We start from the raw sequence: 24,823 nt of genomic DNA, 5'->3' as shown, positions 1-24,823 counted from the left end.
TTCAAGTACAGGCCACACTTCACCCCACACCTACTATTACACATCCTGTCACCATTATAATAGACTCAGGGGCAACAGGTAACTACATTGACATTGCCTTGGCTAATTCCCTAAATCTGCCTCTTTTGACCAAGACTAGACCAGAACCCGTACAGGCAGTGGATGGTACCCCTCTGGTGTCTGGCCCGATTAAACAACAAACGGCACCCATGTTACTCACAATCCAATCCACACACAAAGAAACTATAAGTTTTGACCTTATTACCATGCCTCAGTTTGGTCTCATATTGGGAATTCCTTGGCTCCAGGAACATAATCCACTCATTGACTGGAAGTTAGGATTGGTTAATTTCGAATCAGAAATTTGTCAAAATTTCTGCCTACCCACAGATACCTGTAGTGATAACCGGCTCATGCAATTGCTCAATTAACCGTGTCCGACTCGCAAGAGTCATCCTCAGAACACATAGTGGGGCTAGTGGCCACGAGCATTCCCCCCGAATACCAAGACTTTGCGAATGTGTTTGATCGTGGTTCTTCTGAGGTCTTACCACCACATCGCCCATACGACTGCCCCATCGATCTACTCCCTGACACCACGATACCCACAGGACGAATCTATTCCCTCTCACCGTCGGAGGAGTTAGCTCTGAAAGACTATATCCAAAAAGCCCTGAAGATGGGACACACGCCCATCCACCTCACCTGCAGCGAGTCCCATATTTTTTGTCCCTAAAAAAAGAGGGTGACCTACGCCCATGTGTGGATTACCGGCGACTTAATGCTATTACAAGAAAGAACCGGTATCCCATTCCCCTCATTACACCTTTACTCGACCACCTTGCACATGCTACCATTTTCACTAAGTTGGATCTGCGTGGGGCCTACAATTTGGTCCGCGTCCGTTCCGGCGATGAATGGAAAACCGCTTTCTGTACCCGGTATGGCTTATTCAAATATACAGTCATGCCGTTCGGTCTGTGAAATGCCCCTGCCACGTTCCAAAGGTTCATGAATGACATCCTAAGCAATATTTTGGACGTGTTCGTCGTGGCATATCTTGATGACATTCTAATCTTTTCTCAGTCCCCAGATGAACATGTACGCCATGTCCGTGAAGTACTTTCACGATTACAGAAACACTCTTTGTTTGCCAAACCAGAGAAATGCCAATTTCATGTCAGCAGTGTGGATTTCCTTGGGTTCTGCATCACCCCTGCCGGCTTGTCCTTGGATCACTCTAAGGTGAAAGCTGTTTTAGACCGGCCCGTTCCTGCGAATCTAAAGGCACTACAATCGTTCTTGGGATTTGCACATTTCTATAGACGTTTCATCTCGGGTTTCTCGTCCATTGTGTCTCCCCTAACTGCCCTGACCAGTCCTCATACACACTATTTGTGGACAGATGCACACCAAAACGCATTCGAAACATGGAAGACTGCGTTCACTATGGCCCCTGTCCTTCAGCATCCTGACCCAGATCTCCCGTTTATAGTTGAGGCGGATGCTTCTTCTTTTGCTTTAGGTGCAGTTCTTTCACAGACTTGTCGATCCTCAGGCCGCATGCACCCGGTCGCTTTCCACTCCCGCAAATTCACCATCCCTAAAACACATTATACCGTGACCGAGAAGGAACTACTGGCGGTCATGGATGCTTTCCGTCTTTGGCGGCATCATCTCTTGGGCACCAAGCATTGGGTCACGGTCTTCACGGATTACCAGAATCTGCAGGATCTAGCCTCCTTAAAATGCCTCAATAGTAGACAAGTGAGGTGGCATCTATTCTTTGCGGCATTCGATTTCCAGATACGTCATTGCTCTGGTTCGGATCATGGGAAGGCCGATGCCTTGTCACATTCTCCTGGGGGAATTTCTCTGCCTGTTTACCCTGACACGCTATTAGACAACACCAAGGTAGTCTGTCTGTGCACACCATCAATGCCCTTGCTGGATGCAGTAAGGAAGTGGGTATCGCTTCATCCTAATGAGCTGTCAGAATGGAATCCGGTAATTCATGATGGCCTTCCCTTTGTCTTGAATCGCTTGTTTTTGCCCACTGCAGACACGCGGAATATGGCCCTTGAGTGGTCGCATGATGCCCCTGTGAACGGTAACCCGGGCCAACAACGCACGTTAGCTCTCTTGCAGCATTGGTGCTGGTGGCCGGGCATGAAGAGGACGTGGACTCTTACGTCAACACATGCTCCATATGTACTCCATGTAAGCCCCGTAGGGGACGTCCTCTGGGTCTGTTGCTTCCTCTACCAGTACCCCCTAAGCCTTGGCATACCTTGTCCATGGACTTTATTACAGATCTCCCTAGGGTGCAAGGTTTTGATACCATATGGGTGATAGTGGACTCCTTTTCCAAGATGGCACAATTCATCCCCTGTAAGGGTATTCCTTCCGCCCCTACCATGGCCAGAATGTTCTTTGACTCTGTGTTTTGCCTATTTGGTCTGCCTTCTGTCCTGGTGTCGGACAGGGGTTCTCGGTTCACCTTCGCTTCTGGCGGGCCTTGACCAAACTGTTGGGTATCAATGTCTGGTATTCCTCGGCCTACCATCCAGAGACAGATGGTCAGACCGAAAGGGTCAATCAGACTTTGGAACAGTACCTACGGTGTCTGATACTTCAACAAAAATCCACCTGGTTGCATTCCCTCCGTCACGCTGAATTCGCTTACACAATGCGGTTCATGCCTCCACTGGGTTCTCCCCCTTTTATGTCTTGTATGGCCAGATCCCCGTGTACTGCCTATACCCGACATCATGGCCTCTTCCAATCCAGCCGCTACTGCTTGTATCGGGGATATGTCTGTTATTCACGCCCGCACCTCGGCACCCCTCCGTGAGGCTCAGGCATCCATGAAATCCCAGGCGGACAAGAAGCGTGTGGTGGCTCCTGTTCTTTCGGTGGGTTCGCGTGTCTGGCTCTCTACTCGTCATTTGTGGTTGGTGGGTTGCAGGAAGGTCTTGCCCCGTTTTGTGGGTCCTTATGTAGTGTCTCGGGTGATCAACCCTGTTACTTACCGTCTGGTGCTCCTGGCGGATTCACCCTGTGTTCCATGTATCCCTCCTCAAGCCTTGTCCTGGTCCTTCCCGTCTTCACGCCCCTGCTGCCCCGGTGTCCCTGTCGGCCCCGGATGTATGAGATTTCTAGCATTTTGGACTCCCGAATCTACCGGGGGCTCTTGCAGTACCTGGTGGATTGGACTGGATATGGTCTGGAGGAGAGGTCCTGGGTCCCTGCTTTTGATGTCCACGCTCCTCGCTTGGTGGCTCGTTTTCACAGGGATCATCCTTCCTGCCCACAGGGTTGTGGGCCTTTGGGGGTAGGGGGGGCTCTGTCACACCCTCCCTTGTACACACACCTGTTAATACTGCCACTCTGCCATTGCCCAGAACTCTGGAATTACTATAGCTCGCCCTGCTCCCTCTGTCCCATCTTATTCCCCCTTCACACTCCGGCACTCACGTGGCCTCCTGATGACTCGCTTCACCGGCAACAGAACGCTCTCCAGGTTGCGTCCTTTTTTGCATTGGCAGCTTCCTTGGCGCCTAGGTTATCGCTGGAATGCTACTATGCTTCTGCTTCACGTGACCAGCGCTGTGTGCTCACGTGACCCGGGGATCCACTCATGTGATGCGGCAGCACGTCATGTGACGGAAAGTAATGCCAGAAGCGCGAGTATTTAAACACGGTTCTCCCTGTACTCGCTGCTTCACAGCTGTTCTTTGCAACCTGTTTGGCGCTACGTGTTCCTTTTGGATTTCTTGACTCTTATTGGATTTTTGACCTCGGTTTGCTTACTTGGACTTCGCTTGGATTACCTTACTGGCTTTGTTACGTTGGATTTGCCTGTGTTTTGAACTCGGACTGCTCTTTGGACTGCAACACAGATTTCCCTTTTGTATCTGGTCTTCTTTGGAACTTCTTGCTTTCAAGCTCCACAGCTACCAAACCACGTTCTTGTCATCAGGTGGTTCTCACGTCATTATTGGGACTACAGTCTACCTGCCCACGTGAGTCCCGGACCCTTACCTAATAGGTTCATTGCCTTTCTCCTGATCCCTCTGGTAGGACCTTTTCACGTTATTTTGGCACTGTCATTTACTGTCATTTGCTTGGTACTTAATCAGTATTTTCTTGCAGCGGATTGGGGTCCCAGAGGTTCGCGGTTCCGGAGTTGACCATCTCCACCTGTGGCCTCAATGGTCGCACAGGGAGTGACTTTGAGTTCTCTCTGTGTGGCATTTGGGGACAGAGGACTCTTCTGCCTACACGACATTCAAGTCTCAACAAAAGGGAAGAGTTCAGATACCTGGGCATACAAATTATGAACAGTCTAAAGGACTACAAAATGATGGCCCTCCCCTGCTTCCTATATATACTACAAAATGCCCTGTTATACATCTCACTAAATGAATAAAAAAAATAGATAAAATACTCCGGAGGCTGCTGTAGAATGAGGGACACCCGCACATAGCACTCGCAACCCTCCAGAGGGCCATATGCGAGGGTGGAATCGGGCTTCCACGACTACAGACGTACTACTGGGCCAGCCAAATGGTAGTCGTAAATGATAAACTGCATGGGGACACTACTGCGCCAAATAACAGACCACCAGAGGCAAACACTCCTGAGAAACCCATCATGAATTTCTTATACAAGAAGAATACCCGAGTGACCACTCCTACCATGCAATCACGCATGACCTGGATTTGGGCAGATACACATACATTTGTGGGATGGGAAAATAAGCTGTCCCAAGCACAGCCACTATGGAATAACAAGAATCTCCAGGGAGTATACACACTCACCAAATGGCCGAATTGGACACGGCACGGGACACTAACAATAGGAGATGTCGTGAAAGAAGGCAATATTATCTCGTTTGCGGAGTTGGCCCTCTGTCTCGATCTCCCGCATACAGAACAATATCATTACACCCAACTGCACCACGCACAACAGGTCGGCCTCCCCGATATGAACCCCCTGCCGGAATACACTCCAATAGAACGAAACCTGTTCCCAGAACGGATCAACCACAAACTGACATCAATATTGTACAGTGCCATAACCTCCTTCGGCACAACAGAACTGTCAGGGTTACAGAACAAATGGGAAACTGACGTGGGCACCATACTACCAGAGGAATGGGTCTCTACATTAATGTTCCCCAGGGAAGTGGCCATATCGTCGAGACTTGGACTGATTCAACTAAAGATATTGCATAGGATATACTATCCCAGGGTAACCCTCTGCAAATGGGGAAGGATAAACGACCCAAACTGCCTGCGGTGTAGGACTGAGGAAGGTAGCTTCTTCCACATTTTGTGGGAGTGTACCCACATTCAGCAATTCTGGGAGGCATGTTGTAGACCATTACCGACAGTCATGGGCAAAACGATTCCCAGAGACCCAAAATTACTCCTGCTGGGGATCGAGGAAGAAATTGAGCTGTCAAGATACAAAAAGCTGTTTCTGTTCACTACCAATGCAATAATCAAAAGGAACATTGCCAAACTGTGGGGGTCGGAAGTGACACCGAGCTATGACCAATGGGTCACAGATGTAGACCTTTGTATTGCAATGGAGCGCAGGGTATACACGGCCAGAGGGTGCCCTACAAAGGTGCAAAAAGTATGGCAGAGGTGGGATGATGCCCAATGAAATACATTTCAAAATGGTTGATGGAAGAGACGTGTTGGGACTTACCTCAGCGACTCTGACGGATCTATAACAGAGAAATGGGGTGTGTTCTTATGTAACATAAAGATTCATTTGTAAATTTTGCATGTTCTGGGGGGGAAGTCAGCCAAAAGCCCTCTTATTTGTAGTGCGCTTGTACTTGTTTGTTTGTTTTGAAAACTAATAAAACGTGTTATCAAAAAAAACAATCAGACTTCACTTTCTCACGGCTGTCATCCTACGCGCAGCCCACAATACTGGATACAGTTCAAAGGTTTAAACTGGCCTCCTTTCTTGAGGCCTTCTGGTATCTGAAGTTCTTAGCATCACAGGGCTAATAATTCCTTGGGTTAGTATTCTACTTCATTTCAACCTTTGTCAAAGACTTTCGACTGTGCAAGGGGGTACTTGTACCCTTGACTTTACCCTTGTGTTGACCACTTGGACTATTCACGTCCTTTCTCGGTTACACTCTCAAGTGCTTCAGATTTCTTTTGCAGCTTCTCTGACACGCACACGGCTTCTCTCACACGCACAATCTCGGCATTCTTCATTCTTGCTACAATGTGCTTTTGCTCACGGTTTCCGGACAAGCCAACAAGCACTTCAAACGTTAATGTCCTTTTCATTTATCAACACAAGCGTGTCTCCCATTTCACTCACCGGCAGCGGCTGATAGTTTATCAAGACCTTCCGTCTAGTCAAGGCTTTTGACCCAGCGCGGCTCGCCTCCTTTCATGTCCTCACACTGCACATGAAGGAGGTACCGCTGTGACCTTCAGCAGTAGCAGGGAGTTGCCCCTTTGGGATTCTGAAGCTACCTTCACCGCGCAGCTGGTAGGACCACTGCCTTGAATTTGCTTTCTGGTCCCGTCTGCCCTGCTTCCATGGTCACATCGCCTTCCCGGACTTTACTGCCCTTCCGTCCTGCTGGTCTTGCTCGCTTCGGTTGCCATTTTCACCTTGCTCGTGTGCTTGGCCTTGCTCTGCCTTTTATCCTGGTGGGGAGAGTCAATGGGTTGCATGTGTAGATGATTGGGGTGGAGTGCCTGATCCTGCCTGGCCTCGTTAATGGGACAAAAAACGGTGGTGGTCCATAGGAACTAATGGCCCTTGAGTTCCTGTGGGTAATCCCCATTGCTCCAAGTTTGTTCTTACTTGTTTCAGTTATGTCAATAGGGTCGAAAGGGTGAGGATTAAGGGAGTTGTAGTGTTTTGAAAAATGTGGTGGAAAATATTTCAGAAAGGGTTTCAAATAGAATGGGTCTTTCGGATAAGGTAGAAAGACGGCATCCTACAAAAGCTCAGGGGACATCGGGTGAGGACATTAGAATAGGGGAGGGAGAAGACCCTGTCTCGCCTAATTGTGTTCTCTTTTGGCATTCTTCCCAAAAGGTTCCACTCGGCTTGGGAGAAGGGGGAAAAAAGACCATATTGTTTTTCACAAATCCCAATGAGCTTAGAGCAACCACTAGGCATACAGTAGTTCAGGTGTAGATGTCCAGCAGTAAGTATCTGTAAGTAGATTGTGACCGGCATACAGGATTTAACACTGCAGCAGGCTGTCAGGAAAATAGACAGGAGTGCGTAATTATGATAAGATGACTTCTGCGCTGCAGGAGTATTAAGGATGAGTAGCGGCTAAAATGCTTACTCAGTCCCCACACTTCTACAAACCAACATTGATCCCAATCATAAATGAAATATAGGCACAGCTAAGAGCGATACCTCCTTTGCTTTGTGGTAACATGGGCTGAGGGAAGGCTCTATTCTCAGAAGGGGTGCGAATGTAAGCCAGTAGTGACCCAAACAGCAATAGTACACCAGTTCCAAAAAAGAATGTCCAAATCAAGGTTCAATACAAATAAATACTTTAATTACTTTAATTACACGTGTCGTTAGTACATTTAACTATCAAAAACAAAATGAAAATCCCACACACATAAAGAATGAGAAATGCAGAATGAAATTATTCAGCATTCTGCGTACTTAGGGACAGAAAACCTGGCAAGAAGTGCAGCAAGGCATTAAAAAAGGATATGCCTTGTAGGGAAAAGGTACAAAAGGGATTTGATCCTTCTGTAGTGCCCCAAAAGTTGGAATAGGGGCAAAGGGTCACTTCAAAGTACCTGATTTCACTGTTTGGCAGTTTCAACAGTGTCTAAAGGGGCTTCTGATGGTGATCATAAGGGTCAGCAGGAGTAGTTTGAAGATTGTGCATGGTTCAAACCAACGAGTACTGATTGTTGGGCATGTGACACGATGGTCCAGCAGTTCAAGTCAATCTGTGATGCAAAGACCTGGTGGTTTGATGCAGCAGATCAAACTCGTCTGCACCGGGCACTGTTTCCCAAGACGGACAGGTGACTGATCTTTGCTGGGACAATGCAGAGTCAAGTTTTTTAGCAGACCACCCTTTCCGAGACGGAATAACCTGCATAATTGTATTCCTCCCTTTAACATAACATACAAATACATCAGAAACAAATAGTTCAACAGGCGCTCACTGAGAAGGTAGTGACGAGCTGTGACTGTCCCATATGGCCCCACTAAAAAGGGATAAGGCTTTGTGACGAGGCAATGTAGTTCTCCTGAAACGGTGATCCCTAAGCCGCCAAGGATACATGCCAACACTTTCAAATGCCTCCACCTTAGACCAGACTCCCGCTCTTCCCCCTCCATTGCACACACTGAAAAACCATGTGTATTTATTGTTTATTTCCATGGATCCGACCCACTCTGGAATTCGGCCTCTTGCAAGATTTGTGAAGGCCTTTCCAAACAGGGGTCATTGCAGAATAGCTAGAAAGAATAATATTAAAAATGATAACTGAGCTATGGAAAAACAAGTTTTGCCACTTTAGCAGCTTGAAAGGTAGGCAATGAATATGCATTACAGATGAAAATGACGGGATGGAACAGTGCTAGTGATATGAGCAAAGGAGAGAGAAGACTCAAAGATCACCCCAAGATTGCTGCCAGAAATAAAACTAGGGGAGTGGGAGGCAAAGAAATGGATGGTAGTGGGAATGGAGGGGAAGAAGATGACCCAGGAAAGTAAAGCACTTTGGTTGTGTGTGTGTGTGTGTGTGCGTGCGTCTGTGTCTGTCTTGGTACTGGGATAGCAAAGAGTGTTTAGTGCAAATTTGGAACTATAGCATGAAACAGAGTTGACAGACCCTGCCTGGTGTAGCAGGGGATGCAGCATGTCCATATTCACGTGCAGAGGCAGGTATGTTTGGGACCCCTGCTACAGTAGAAGGGTATTGTGCTGATCAGAGGTTTCGTGTACAGGCAACGCTGTGTTTATATATTACCTCAGGTTAGTTATTTATGCACCTGCCAATGGAAGAGCACATGCTTTACAGAAAGCACGGCATAGCTGTACATCCCCCTATTACTGATGGCAAGAAAACATTCAGCTACGACCGTGCTCTTATTCAGTTCAGAACATTTGGCTCTGCTAAAAGATCAGTATGGGGGCTCTAACATGCCAGACTGGATATAGTACAGGGCATCTAGAAGTGTGCCTAAAAGTGTCCTCTGAAAATTTACAAGCACATATACAAACGGAATGAAGGCAGTGAATGGTGTAGTTGAACTGTGTTTGCTGCTCCCCTAAGGCGCAGCAAACAGAAAGCAACCAATGTAAAGACATTAAAGTACTTAAAATGTGATTTTTCTACATTTACTTTTAGAGGAATGACATGTGCTCACAGAAATGTTTAGTAATGCCAAACCTCAATATTTCATCTTTAGATTGGAAAATTTGAAGCTTCCAGACCTAGGTGCCACTGGCGTGCATGTGAAAATGCTGGCAGCGCCCATCAACCCTTCCGACCTCAATATGATTCAAGGTAACAACTTCTAAGAGGCGAATGTTTTGTGTTCAAAAGGTCTTGGTTTTGAAATTCCATTGTCTTGATGTTGTTGGGTAGGAGGAGAGACTGCCCCATTGGCGAGGAATTGCTTCTGGTTCAGAGGAGCAGTATAAAAAGATGTCCAGTGTGGGTTTAATTATTTGTATATTTTGATGAATCGGCAGAGTGAGAAGACATACTTGCTTACATTGCTATTAACAAAGTAATTCCTGTTACAGGTACTTATGCCCTTCTCCCAGATCTTCCAGCAGTAGGTGGCAATGAGGGTGTCGGGCAGGTGCTGAAAGTTGGAAGTAAAGTGACTCGTTTGCGACCTGGTGACTGGGTGATCCCGGCAGATGCAGGCCTTGGTGAGTACCAGAACATTCTCTACTTGCATTTTATGCCCGCAGTCTTGCTTCATCTGAATGCCAATACTCAAGACAAAATGTCAGGCTACGGATCATGGCAAATGTTGGAAGGTAGCCTATAAAGGGTATCCGCATCAGAAACTGTCTGTTGCAGACACAATTTGAGAGCAAGATAGAGTAGCCTTTGTAAAGGTATGTTGTTAGTATTCCTTTACAATTTGCACAATTTATCTCGGGTATGCATGGACGATCATTTCACAGGGTATCTACAGCTGTCCCAGTGACTTGGGAGTTGGTCTAGTCGGATCCGTGATTGGCCTGGTTGTTTGAGGACTGAATTGCCCCAATGATAGTTTATCCTAGTTCAATAGCTTGGTGATTTACATGGTGAAATGGTTTGTTGATTGAGCTGGTTGAATGATTTGACCCTTCGACTGGCTTCATGACCTGCTGGCTTCATGACTCACTGTTTGAGTTTGTCCACTAACTTAATGGTTGAGCTGATCCAATGTCGTCATTGATTTTCTGGACTATGAACATGGTTGTATAGCTGGCCTGATGATGGCTTTATTTGGACAGACCCATTGGCTTGATGATGCACTGATTGATGACCTAATGGTTGTGCTGGCCCAATGGTGTGGTGGTTCAGCTGTCCCTACTGGCCGTTGGTTAAGTTGGCCAGACTGCCTGTTGGTAGAGGTGTTCTTCGGGTTGTTGGTTAAACTGGCCCAGTGCGTTGATTGTTGTGGTTTGGCTGACCTAATGGCTTGGTCGTTGGTTAGTGTTGGGGTAGTTGATAAGGGTCCCACGGGTAAAGAGAAGTTTGAATTGCATGCCATACTGGTGGCTTGGGTGACAGCGATGTTCACATAATGTGATAATTTAGCATGAATCCAGTGTTGCTAATGGGAAAGAGATATGCATTACTTTTAGTGTTGTTTGTGTTTTAGTTGATACAATTTCAATTGTATGTGCGCAGCAAGTTAAATGTCAAATCTGTTGATACAGTACAAACGCAATATAGGTGTGTCAGCCCACATAGCGCTTAACAACCAGGCAGCAAGGGGCTCTACATGTGCATGCAAGGTAGGAGATTTGCAATGGGAAAATCGGTGTGGGGGGGATGCAGTAGTCCTGAACATACATTTTTAGGTACACATACATGGGGTCTCTAGGGAAATAGGTTTTGGGCAGCATGAATATACAGATCCGTTTTGCTGCAGAGTTCTTTGATAGGAATTGTGCTTGCTGAAAACCTGGTTTGGGCAATTGAACTCTGTGTGACTGCGGAACTAGTTTTACAAGATTGGGGAAAGACCGCAGCATCTGCGATGAATATCAGATGGTCAGTTTCAGGCAGGCCTTTTTTATAGCCTAAGTACATTGTGAAGGGGAGATGCGTTACGGCTTCGCCCTCTGGGAAAGGATGGGGACCCTGTCGGGGCTCCCTGGGACTGGTGCTGTGCATGGTGTCCACCCCTTCTCCGAGGGAAATTCTGTAAAGCAGCCCAGCCAGCTCTCCCATGTGGGTTGTCCATCCCCAAGTCAAGTGGCAGTTCTGGAGAGCCCCGTCAGGGTCCCCATTTCTCCATGGGGGGGAAAGGGCTGTAACGCAGCCCAGCCAGAACTCCAGGCTGGGCTTGGGGATGCTCAACCCACATGGGAGACAGGTGTCCAAGGCCTGCAACATCACCCCCGACCATCTTGGAGCTCTGGCTGGGCTGTGTTACAGCTTCTCCCTCTGGGAAAGGACAGGGAATGTGCCAGGCCTCTCTGGAACCACTGCTGGGCTTGGGGACATTCAACCCACATGGGAGTCAGCTGCTCAAGGCCAGGGACATGACCCCCCTACCACACTGGAGCTCTGGCTGGGTTGGTTAAAGCTTCTCCCTCTGGGAAAGGACAGGGACGCCGCCGAGGCTCCCTGGAGCCACTGCTAGGCTAGTGGACGGTCAACCCACATGAGGCACAGTCACCCAAGGCCGGGGGGGACATCACCCGCGACTATCCTGGAGCTCTGGCTGGCCTGCGGTACAGTTTCTCCCTCTGGTAAAAGACGGGGACCCTGCCAGGGATCCCTGGGACTAATGCATGGGGTTCCCCGTTTTCCTTGGTGGCTGTGAGGTAAAGTTTTCATCGGGACACGTATTGGAACGCGGGAAGGTATGACATGTGGTGTTGGCGGCATGTTTCGGTCCTCTCCTGGTGGCAAATGTCTGAAAATTGTGGGGTTTTTTCCCCTGAATTTTAGACTTTGCTGGGGCTTGCGGGTAATACATTCTTGGGCGATTCGCACAAGCCAGACCTCTGTGGATTCCCACGGGTGTCTTCCTTTCAGAAATGCATAGGGTTCCCCGTTTTCCTTGGTGGCTGCGACACACCAAGCCCAAATTTGTGCATTGTCCACAAAGCCAAATCCAGTCTTCCCCACGGTACTTGATGTACCAGTGGTTTGGCCTTCTACCTTTGCGCCCATGTTGGTGCACCCACACATGTGAGTTACTGTTTTCATCTGGACACCTGTGGGAATGTGGAAGGTAGGGCATTTGTTGTTTTCTCTTAGTTTTCATACATTTTCTACTGCACTTTGTTATACAACCCTTTAATTTCCCAAATGTAAACTCAATATTCACCGAAGCCATTACCTTACAGGTACAACCATGTCTAGCACATAACTTTTTTTTTTTATTTTTTTTTTTATTTTTTACTATCTTTTTTCCAAGTTTTCCAGAAACTATGGGAATTTTTTCCTACATAGTTGTTGCCTGACCTGCGCACATGACCCCCTGCTAAACTTGGAATTTTGTCTACTTTGCAGAAATGTATGCCTTTCTGTCTTCCCATTCAGATTTCCTACCCTCCTCTTCCATTCCATCCACGCATGTCCTATTGGAAAAAAAAGAGAAAAATCGGCTACCTCTCCCAAAACTGATGTTAACCTTATAAAAATGTTTTTTTCGTTTCCACTCAACCTGTTCTTGAAAGCCTGGAAAATGGCGAATTCAGAACATCAAACCAGTTGTTCCTAGCTCTTACAAGGTAAAAACCACAGGCTTCTTTATACATCATTTTATTGGCATTTTCAGAATAAACAAAAAATGAGCTCTTTTTTGTTCTTTTCACTCACCCCCCCCCCCCCCCCCCCCTAGAGCAAACTATGACCGCCTACATGTGGGAAGAAAGGGGGACAAATTTGGCCCAGATATCACAAGTAAAAAGAAAGTTACAAGGGATTGAATGACAGCATACAGAAATCACCTAAAAAGGGCTTGGCACTGGGAGAGAAAACCATTGGCAGTTGAGGGGTTAAGGTTGGGGCTGCTTTTGGTTACAGTGATCAAAAGGCCCACTTGTACATTTGGCGTCCCTGGGTGGGCCCCAGGCTATCTGAGATGGCAGGCTCTGGTCTGCCCAGCTTGACTGTGGAGCTTCTCTGTGGGGACCAGTCTTCGTGCTCGACAAGGAGGAGGCCTTCAGGTACCATATTGCTTAGAGGCCTGTCTGTCCCCTCCCCGCCCCAGAGGTGTGATACTGTGGCCCAGCTGCGTAGGCCAGATTAAAGGAGCACCACGTCGGAGCGCTTCACGGTTCACTTTCATGAGAGTGCATCTTTGCCAGGTAAAGGAGGAGGGTAACAGCGGAGAAGAAAAAAAGGGGTCCTTTGTTAAATTCTTGGATAAGGCAAGATAGTTGTGTGTAAGGTTAGATGAGGTCAAGTAGGTTGGATGAGTGAGGATTTTTGGAGGAGTGAATGAATTGTTCCATGTCGTAAGCTTTTACCTAGTTTGTTATTTTAGAGGTGTGGTCTCCCACACATGCACGTCCGTTGTAAGGATAGGCTTGATGCCCATCAGGTTGCTTAACTGGTTGGCAGGAGGCCTTGCTTTAGGGTGAGGTGGCATCTTATGGTAAGACCACCTGTAGAAACCTTTCTGGAGTCTACCCTTGGAAACCCCTTACTTTGTATTGATTGTGCGGAAAGAGCCTACGCCTCGCTTTTTCTTGGTTAGTCAAAGTAGTGAAGGGTATCTTCCTGTAGTCAGGAAAAGACAGCACAGTAGTCAAGAGTGTTGTACTAGTAAATGAGAGATAACGGTGTTGTAGTGAAAAACATTGTGCTCCTTTTTATGCTTGAGTAAAGGAGAAATCTCAGAGAAGTAAAGCAGATGTTTGGCCGGAGTGTGTTTTGATAAATTTGCTGTCTTTAGTGTAGGCCTGAGAGTGTCGGCTTACCGAGGACAGTTGTGGTGAAGACAAGTAAGGAGAGTTAGTGCGGGAAATTGTTGTGGGTAGTGATTGTTTGTGCTGTGGGTTTGGTTCTTGGGGTTTATATCAGATTTATTTTAATTTGTTTGAGGTGCATTGGTCTTGAGTATGGATACTCCATTGGATCATTATGTCGGGTGCTCCCCAGACATAAGGTGAAGATTTTAAAATACCATTGAGAATGATTGAGCGAAACGAAAGGCAAAATGCTTAATTCCTGGCCTAATGAAGAGTCTTATGATAAACGGTATGCTGGAGAATTTGCATAGTTTCCTAGTAACTAAGTATACAAGTTTGAAATTGGAGAATAGATTGAATATCTTGGAGTTGTATGAGAAGGACAGGAAGACCCATAAAATGATGACTGTTGAGGGAGCAAGAAAGCAGGGTCTACCACCCACATATGGGTGCTATCCTTTGTCGCCAGCAGAAGGAAATACTAACCCGGAGTTTGAACCTCCGTAGTCTCCGGTAACCACTCTTGCGGTTACAAGACGGAGAGGGGTGACATTTCCGCCTAGCTCCAATCTTAGAAAGATGGGATCATGAGGAGAACAGGAGGAGAACACCCTCTCTAGTAAAAGTTATTGATGGGTCTCAAATGGAAGGTGGAATGAGAAAAGTTTATTCAACGTTTGTATCAGCACAGGAGTTTGAGCTGAAGGAACAAGAGCAGGAGGAACTGTAAGAGCAAGGAGCGATGAAGAGTTTAAAAGAGAGGAGTTGCCCCCCCGTCACTGGAATAGAAGCTAGATTGCGATTGGTAGTAGAGAGGCAGGAACAATGAAATCAGGAAGAAGCAGTAAAGTTGGTGGAGGATGAAGTAATGTGGTTACAACATAAATTTAGTAAAGAACAGGAAGAAGCTTGAGGAAGGGAGATGGAGGCATGGTCAGATCCTCGTTAGGTTAAAAAAAATCAGTTGTAAACGTGGATTTGGGGGAAAACGTGCCATCACAGATATGGAATCAAAACAATGAGAAAGAGAAGCAGCATGCTCTGGCAGTGTTGAATACGCTTCCGCCCCCCTAGAAGGTCTAGGGGATGTGGTACTAGGAACAGAGGAGGAAGAGGATGAATGGGAAACGGATGACGAGCAGGGAGGACAAGCGGTAGTAGTTGTGCCTCAGGCTCCAGCCATAATTGTGGAAAGCACACCATGGGGCCTTCGGACGCGCCGTGGGGTTTACATGGCTGTAGGAAGAGGCCAAGGATGGATGGCAAAAACCTCAGTAGCCTTGATAGGGGAACGGGCATATGAGGGCTGGAAAAAAGTGGGATATCCGGGGGTTCATTTGAACACAAACACCCATGATGGAGCGGCCTTTAATAATTTTAGGGCACATGTGTGGGGGGGCATTGAGAATGATGTACCCCGATATGCCCAATATAAACTCTATCTTGGCAAAAACAATGAACCTAGATGAAGATCCTACCACCCGTATTCAACGAATTCAAGAAATGTGGAGGGCAGAGCCAGGAGAAACCTGGGACAAGAATCATCTACCACATGTTAAAAAAGGGACTCTCCAAAGAAGTCCAGCACAAACTGGATAAAGTGGTAGGAATAGAGGTCAAGAGTTAGCAAGAGGTTCAAGCACACATTGTACATATTTGTAAAATGCGGCAGGAGAAGGAAAGCATGGAGCTAGCTCAAAAAGCTGAGGCCAAGCTGGGTCAGAAAAAGCTGGCAAAGATCTGTTTAGAAGGAGCAATGATAACAGCTCCACAGAGAGACAGTAGATACAATCAGCATAGCACGGACAAATGGAAACATGGATGGATGGATGGGTACGCACCTCGATTGAGACCAATGAGAGGGTTTCCACAGGGTATGGGTGGATTTTCAAGGCGTTGGTTGGTCATTTGGTGGGTTTGGAGGCATGGGGCCCCAGTTGAATGGGCCGAAGGGAAGAGGTTATGGAGGGTATGGAGTACAGTGGTTTGCGTGTGGGAGAATGGGACACATTGCACGGGACTGTAAAAGCAGGCCACAATATTTCAAAGAAGGTCCCCCACAAATGAATCTACCCAACTTTGCCACCTGGTGAGAGAAGCAGCGCTTTTCCCCACATATTACAGTGATAGCGCGACCAGGGGGTGCCAGTGCATTCAGCTTTGTTTCTGTATGGGGTAATGATAGTGTTGAGTTGGGTCCCATTAATAAAAGATCGAACATGGCGTATACCTCTTGAATTTTTCTTTCGGCCTGCTGAGTCACAGGAGATAGCGCCAGGGACTATTGTTGCCATTCTGTTAGAAGCAGTGGTTGTGAAGGAGGACAGGGTGCTACTTTCAGGCGCTGAGGAGGAAGGAGGCGAATGGAGCACAGTGTTGTGTATGTATTCGACCTCATCGTTAAGAGACGTGTCCGATGAGCAATTGTTTGTGAATGCAGACGACACAGGAGAGATGGTCTTTGAGATTGGGGTGCCTTGCCAGGTAATGATAGAGCAAAGGGAAGTACCGCAGACTACGCTCGTCATTAGGAAAACATTGCCATATTGGAAGGAGGATTTGGAGAACGTGCCAGTCCACTTGTGGACCAGCCATCCTCATGATGTGGGGTTGTTGAAAAGTGTAGGAGCAGTACAGATTAAATTAAAATCAGGACGAATATTGCCATGAGTTAGATAATACCATTTGTCTAGGGAGGTAGATGAAGGGATTTTTAAGACCATTGTGGCATTGTTGAAATAAGGCATTATACAACAATCTGTATTCCCATGTAATACGCCATCTACCCTATGAAGAAAGCAAAAGGGTCAAGTTGGAGTATGGTCCAGGATTTGCGACCTCTGAACAACATTGTTGAACCAGAGTTTCCGTTGGTACCAAATCCTGCCACCATTCTCTGTAACGTCTCTACTGAGTCGACCCCTTTTACAGTAATGGATTTAAAAATAAACTCTGTTTTCTCGGTCCTCTTACACCCAGATTCCCAGTATCTCACGGTGTTTATATATTGAGGGCAGAGGTTTGAGCACACAAGGTTACCCCAGTGGTACTGTGAATCCCAGAGTTTTTATAACGGGGTCATTCAAATGGATTTTGGGAAACTTCCAAGTGCCCAGTACCGTAATTCAGTACTTGGACGACTTGTTGGTCTGTAGTGCTTCAGAGGAGAAGTGTGAATGAGACGCAATCAAGCTCCTCACCCTGCTCGCAGAGAAGGTGTAAGACAGAGGTAGTATATTTGGGTCAGGTAATATTGTCCGATGCCTGAGAGAGCCACTGCAGTTCAGAATACGCCTCAGCCAGTTACGGTAAAACAGATGCAGCAGTTTCTGGGGCTCTGTAACTAGTGTAGGTCCTGGATTTTTGACTATTCAAATTACACAAGGCCCCTACTTCAAGCGCTCAAGGAAGCACAGAAGGAGAAGGGTCCGATAAGATGGCCAGAGGAAATGAGAATATGTTTTGGGGAACTCCAGACTGCAATCAGTAATGCTACAGTTTTGGTGACCACGAATTACCAGAAACCTTTTTTTTTCTATTTTCACATACAGATGGAAAGGTAATGACCGTAGTCCTGGCTCAAAAACCATCATTATGTTACAAGCCCTTAGCTTATTACAGCAGACTTTTAGATTCAGTTATGCAAGGTCAGGTCCCGTGTGAACAAGCTCTTGCGGCAGCAGCTTTTGCGATACAAAAGTCTTCAACCATTACTATGGGCTGCTCGGTGACGACGTATGTGGAGCATGCAGTTTTTGCTATCTTGGAAAAGTACACTTTGACAACCCAAACAATATCTGGGTAAGAATTTATTTTGTCAATTACCTCTATACATCTGGTAAGGTGTCACCTAGTCAATCCGGCAACATTCTTACCCAAACCAGTGAAACCTGACGGCGTCCACGACTGTTCAACTCATGAGGGAGAAGCTGAGATGACGGATGTTAAGGAGGATGCCTTGGAAGAAGGTGAGGTACTATTTGTTGACGGGTCGTCAACAATTGATCTGGGCACTGGTGAGAGACGCACAAGGGTGGCTTTTGGAACACTTGTGGATGGGGAACACCGGGTTGGAGTGGAGAAACGACTGCCTCCCTATTACTTCGCACAAGCGGCAGAACTAGTGGCACTCATGGAGGAGCTAGAGATGAGTTAGGGGAAGGCAGTCACTATCTACTCTGACAGAAGAAAAGAGGTTTTAAAAGATCTGATGAGACCCCGGGCCAGCATGCCGTGCTGCTATCCCAGCTAATTGAAGCGCTAACATTGCCCTTGAGAGGTAGGAATAGGGAAGTGCACGGCGCATACTAATAGAACTGATTTAGTAGCGCTTGGTAATGGTGCTGCAGACATAGCGGCAAAGGAAGCCCTTTTCAGAACCTCCAAAAATGGAAATGGTGTCTTAACAGGTACGATTGTCAGTCCTGAATACTGCAGTCCCTTTGCTTCAAATGGTAGAAATGGAGGGAAAGGTGCCTCAAGAGGAGAAGGAGCTTCGGGCAAAGAGAGTATGTATGCTCTCGCCTACAAAGACATGAGTTGACAGGGAAGGGAGTCGTGCTCCTAGAACTTCTATTTGAGGCTCTAGAGCAACTACATTACCTGTCACATATGTCCCGACAACCAATAGCAACAGAACTCCGGGTGGAGTGGTTTATACCAAACATTTGGGTAAGTAGGTTTGCAGGGAGTTATATCGTTTGTAAAGACTTAAATCCTGGTAACACCGTGAAAGCAGTGAGAGGGGTAATTCCCTGGCCTTCAGGTCATTAGAGAGAACCTCACAATGATTTTGTTGATATGATACAGAAGTGTAATAATTAAGGTATTTGATTATAATTGTATGTCCATTTTCCCCTGTTCCAAAACTGGCAGCTACATTTCTGGTGAGGGAGATATTTCCACGGTGGGGAATATGTGAGATCAGATAATGAGACCCATTTTTTAATGCATTATTTGCTGAGATGACATCCCTTCTGGGGATCAAGCACAGGTTGTGCTTAGTGAATCACCAACAAGCCAACAGGATAGTGGAAAGGCTTAATGGTTTGCTTAAAATGCAGTTGTCTAAATTATGTAGTGAACTACGAAAAGTTGGTTGTACTGTCTTGCCTTGGCCCTGTTTTACTTACGAAATAAGCCAGGGAAAGATCACCAACTCAGTCCTCATGAGGTGGTGACGGGCATAGATTGTATACATCTCTCTCACCCACACGCACAGCTTCAGACGCACATAAGTCAGCAGAGATTCTTGAGAGGAGTTTTGGGAATATCTTCAGGCCTTGGCTAAAAATGTTAAGACTGTGTCTTCACAGGTTATAGCATCACATCAGCAAGCAACGGGAAAAGACAGTAAGGAACAAGATCAACACCAACCATTGCTACTCTCAGAGGACTCGATTTACGTGCGTTCCTTTGTTCGATGCTGGATGAACAGCGTTTCCATGGGCCTCATTGAGTGATTTTTTTGCTACAGCGACTGCGGGATACCGGATTCCCTCCACTGACACCTGGAAAAGAGCAGTCCTAAAAAGATAAGTGTGCCCTTAGGAGACGCAGTTCATGCCACTGAAAGGGGGATGGAGCGCACAGAGATCAAGAATTGTTATACAGACTGTAAAACAAAGGAATGCATTTAAAAATGTGTAGGAGAATGTGTAGTTCTATTTCTCTCTTGATTTCTGTGGTATATATATTCTCAATAGCAGGAATGTAAATGGGTCCGAGTTCTCAAGTACTATGGATATGGCAGAAAATACATTAAGAGCACAGGACCTTGAAATAGATTTTGTAAATAATTATGATAATGTAATTTTAGAAACAGTAAATGACACACAAGACTTTGTATCAGATAATTTGTGGTATCATTAAATGAAGAGGGTGGGGAAGAGAGAGAGTGGCAGTTGTGGTATATTTGCTCTCTTATCCCCCATGATTCTAGTGTCCCTAGATTATTTATTCCCAACGAGGTAGAGGTGTCATGATGCCTACCTCCAAGGAGCCAGGTCCGACCCAGCAACCCCAGAGGCAGGCATCATTCCCCCCAGGGAAGTGCCAGCGGGCCCAAGCTGGGGCCCTTTGGACACAGTCCTGGCGCCTTAGGCGCCAGGCTCATGTTGGACCCCTGTCCTGGTGCCTTAGGCGCCAGGCTCATAAAGCTAGACATGTGTTCAAGTGTTTTAATGTGCACTTACCTGATGCAGACCATGCTGCTACATCCAGGCCCTCTTGAGGCCTGAATGGAACTACTTTACCTGTGGGACTACTTTCCACCTGGGTGTGGTCGGGGAAGGATACATACCTGATCGGTGGAAGGATACATACCTGGAACTTCTTCCAAAGCTATTTAAACCACGCCCGATCAGCAACTCACGCTTCGCGTTGTTCTGCTCCTCGCAGCTGGACGCTCACCGTGTCAGCTCCTGCATCTGACTTCAGCCACGCCTGTCAGCATCCTGGGTCGCCTGCAAAGGGAAATAAGAGAATTGGAGAGAAAGAAGACCTTACCTGCTAAAGCTGCATCACGGAGACATCACACCGACGATCCTGAAAGGGAAGACATCATTTTAAAAGCATTTCGCTTCGATCGCTGCAGCGCTGCATTTCACTCACCTTTCCTGGGCGCCTCCATCTTCAGCAGCGATCATCCGGATCCGCACCCACTTTCCAGAGCCTAGAGAGAAAAGACAAGAAAACAAGGTGAGAGAAGGAAGGGAAATAGGAAAAGCTCAGTTTCCTTCTAAGACTTACCTGTTGGGTCATTCCCATTTCATTTCGGGTCCTGCCGCTTCCTGGCATTCCGGACCCCAGCCCCTATGGGGAAAAAAGACAAAGACATTGAATGAGCGAATGCAAAGACATTACCTGAACGCTCATCCAGAACTTACCTGTTATTTACTGGAACTGCACGTTTCACTTCGGGTCGGCGCCATATCTCCGGCATTCCGAACCCCGGCCCCTAAGGGGAAAAAGACATAAGCATTCGCGCTTGCTGCAATAAGACATTTAACATTATTATTAAGCTTGAACTTTTGAACTTGCAACAGAACTCTTACAGCGCCTCACCTGAATAGTCAAGCTTATTTTGAACTCCCATCAAACCTCAATCCAGTGAAGTAACTGGGTTTCAACGCGCCCCTGCATCAGAAGCAGGATGGAGAACTCATCCTTCCAGACCCTAAGGTGAGACTTCACGGGGAATCGTGGAAGGGTATCGTGGAGGGTTGGAAGGGAGTGGGAGGCTTGAGCATTATTCCGTCAGTAGGTAATACTCCCTTTTCACGCACAGGGGAATATTCCTGCGAGCCAGAAAAGCCAGAGTAGAGGGGCCCTTCCTGTCCACCATCAGAGTCCTGCGCTTCACCATTGAAGAAGCATCAGCACTCGAAGCCAGACCTGCGCCTCCGTGGGAATCAGGTGAGCGTGGCAGAACGCGAAGCCTACCCACAATTTCCCACCCGGGCGCTATGGAGACTTCCGAGACAGATCAGCTGGCCCAGCTTTTGGGGGAATTACGGGCAGAAGTGCACTCAGCCCGCCAGGAGACTAACGCTCTCAAAAGAGAACTGATCCTATCCAAGGAAAGAACTGATGACCTGGCCAAAAGGTTATTGCAGGCCCAGGCAGGGCACACTCCTTTACCTAATTCCGGAGGTACTTCCACATCAATGGGTTTGAATAACCCGGTACAAATCAATCTACCTGGACACATGCCTTTGGCCCCGCCTGAACGTTTTGCGGGGGATCCCAAGAAATATGCCGTCTTTATGAACCAATGTCGTTTACACTTTCTATGCAGACCCGGGGCCTTCCCTAACGACCAGAACAAGGTAGCCTTTATACTATCTTACCTCAGTGGCAGTGCTGCCGATTGGTCTATTCCATTGGTAAATCAGGATGATCCCATTCTCCAGGATTTTCAGGGCTTCCAGGCCAGCATGGAAAGATTGTTTGCTCGACACTCGCAAGGACAGGCCCTTGATAACGAACTGCTATCCTTACGACAAGGTAATCAGGATCTCCTGTCCTACGTTTCCACCTTTAATAGACTGGTTGTGGAAACTGGATGGCCAGAAAACAAAAGGATCACATTGTTTCATCGAGGCCTGTGCAGAGAGCTTAAGGATGTTCTAGCTCAGATAGTAGATCCACCCCAGGTCTGCGCAGACTACATAGACTTGGTGGTTCAACTTGATCACAGACTTCAAAATAGAAAAGCAGATCGGTTCAAGTACGAAACCCGAGTACCGATCAAAACCCACGCAAACTCCAAGAGTACCGACGTATCCGAACCTATGCAAATCGGCGGTGTTAAAGGACCATTAACGCAGAAGGAACGAGAGAGGAGGCGGCAAATGCAACTTTGTCTGTATTGCGGGACTTCCGGTCACTTTCTTCGAAATTGTCCGGTTAAACCACCTAAGAAGGTGGTTGGAGCCACTGATAACGATTTATTGACACCTGATTCGGGAAACGACCTAGCCCGACAAGCGTAGGGGTCCGCTTGCCGAGCTTGAAAACAAACTCTTTGACCTCGCATTTTGTCATGCCAATGGTGCTCGTGGACCCAAAACAGCCTCAGCAGTTGCATGCTGTAAAAGCATACATCGACAGTGGAGCTATTGGAAATTACATAGACCGTGAATTGGCTTCCAGGATTAAGCTCCCTCTCCGCCCGAAAGTAACCCAAGATGTCATTACTACAGTAGATGGAACCGAAATAGCCTCCGGGCCTGTAACGCATTCCACTGTTGAAATGACACTGGTGGGTCAGGATGGACATCGGGAAGCAATCGTGTTTGATGTGACCAAGGCCCCACAATTTCAAGTAATTCTTGGAATTCCTTGGTTAGAAACACATAATCCCAGAATCAACTGGCGAGCAAAGAAGATAAGTTTTCCTGATTGTGAACCAACTTGTTATCCAAGAAATCCAGTTATGGGTCTAGCCTCAGCAACTTCCACCCCTGTACAGCTACCGTCAGAATACCAAGAATTCCAAGACGTTTTTCAGAAGGAACAGGGTAACACGTTACCTCCCCATCGGTCTTATGATTGCCAAATCGATCTGGTACCCAATGCTCAACTACCTTGTAGTAGGATTTATGCTCTTACGGAACCTGCATTTGTGTCAGTATTTAGATCAGTACCTAGCCAATGGTTTTATTCGCCCGTCCAAGTCTCCTGTCTCCTCAGCTCTGTTCTTCGTGCCGAAAAAAGAGGGCGACCTTAGAACGTGTATAGACTAACGCGCCCTAAATCAAATAACGATTAAGAATCGTTACCCTCTGCCCCTGATCCCTGAGCTTATCGACCAGGTGAAAGACGCTTGTGTGTACACCAAGTTAGATCTCCGAGGAGCTTATCACCTGGTGCGTATAAAAGAAGGCGACGAATGGAAGACTGCATTCCGCACCAAATTTGGGCTCTTCGAATATCAGGTGATGCCCTTCGGTTTGTGCAATGCACCTGCCGCCTTTCAGTACTTCATGAATGATGTTCTTCGGGAACTTATCGACGTCTGTGTCATTGTTTATATTGACGACATCCTGGTGTACTCTTCTTCAGAATCCGATCACAGAAAACATGTTAGGGCAGTTCTTGAGAAATTGCGACAGCACAGACTATTTGAAAAGCTCGAAAAATGCGTTTTTCATACCACAGAAGTTGAGTTTCTCGGATTCATCCTGACAGCTCAAGGAGTCCGAATGGACTCGCGAAAGGTGGACGCCATCCTCAAATGGCCATCTCCTAGCTCGGTGAAGGGAGTTCAGAGCATGCTCGGCTTCGCCAATTTCTATCGAAGATTCATTCCGGAATTTTCCCGAACAGTCCAACCCATCACAGCTCTCCTAAAGAAAAACAAACGCTTTGAATGGACTCTTGAGGCCGAACAAGCCTTTCAGGACCTGAAAACCAAATTCACCTCTGCACCTGTATTGAAGCACCCGCACCCAGATCTCCCTTACATTGTGGAAACCGACGCATCCAGTTCGGCCATGGGAGCTCTCCTGTCGCAAATAGACCCAGAAACTAACCAACTACACCCTGTGGCCTTTTGGTCCAGGAAATGTTCTCCTCCTGAAATCAACTACGCAATTACCGACCAGGAGTTACTGGCTATTAAATCTGCTTTCAAGGCTTGGCGTCACTACCTTCTCGGGGCAAGACACACCATCACCGTAATTACGGACCACAGAAATTTACAGTATTTAAAGACGGCCAAAGCTCAATCTTCACGACAACTCCGATGGGCTCTATTCTTTGCGGAATTTGATTTCGTAATTACCTATCGCCCTGGCTGCAAGAATGGTAAAGCGGACGCCTTATCCCGGATTGGCATGGAAGAACCCAATTCAAGTTTAGAACCTGTGCCAATCATACCTGAACAAAGAATCTTAGGCCTAACTTCATTGCAAACTATTGAGGACATCCAAACGCAAATAAAACAACTTCTAGATTCTCCAGCCTTACTGGAATGGAGTCAAAAGGGTCCTCATTACACCGTTAAGGATGATTTACCCTACTTCCAGGAGCGGTTGTTTCTGCCAAGTAAAGAATTGCAAGAACTTGTTATTGCCCATCATTAATGGAAGGACACCCTGGTATCGTATCGCTAAAACGGAGGAAAAAATCAAACGCCACTTTTGGTGGCCTTCTTGGAGAAAAGACATA

The 24,823-nt window shown here is 46.9% G+C and overlaps 1 protein-coding gene across 1 annotated transcript in view; it reads left to right on the top strand.

Moving 5' to 3' along the window:
* MECR (mitochondrial trans-2-enoyl-CoA reductase) overlaps positions 1-24,823 on the top strand; it is a 184,523-nt gene that overhangs the window by 58,342 nt on the left and 101,358 nt on the right. The window contains exons 2-3 of the mRNA XM_069623014.1: positions 9,454-9,551; positions 9,794-9,925. Of these exons, the coding sequence (XP_069479115.1) occupies positions 9,454-9,551; positions 9,794-9,925 (230 nt within the window). The remainder of the gene's footprint in view (positions 1-9,453; positions 9,552-9,793; positions 9,926-24,823) is intronic.

Source organism: Ambystoma mexicanum, chromosome 11, assembly GCF_040938575.1.
Source record: "Ambystoma mexicanum isolate Mex_15411 chromosome 11, UKY_AmexF1_1, whole genome shotgun sequence".
NCBI classification, from domain to species: domain Eukaryota; kingdom Metazoa; phylum Chordata; class Amphibia; order Caudata; family Ambystomatidae; genus Ambystoma; species Ambystoma mexicanum.
This window is presented reverse-complemented; position numbering and strand designations above follow the sequence as displayed.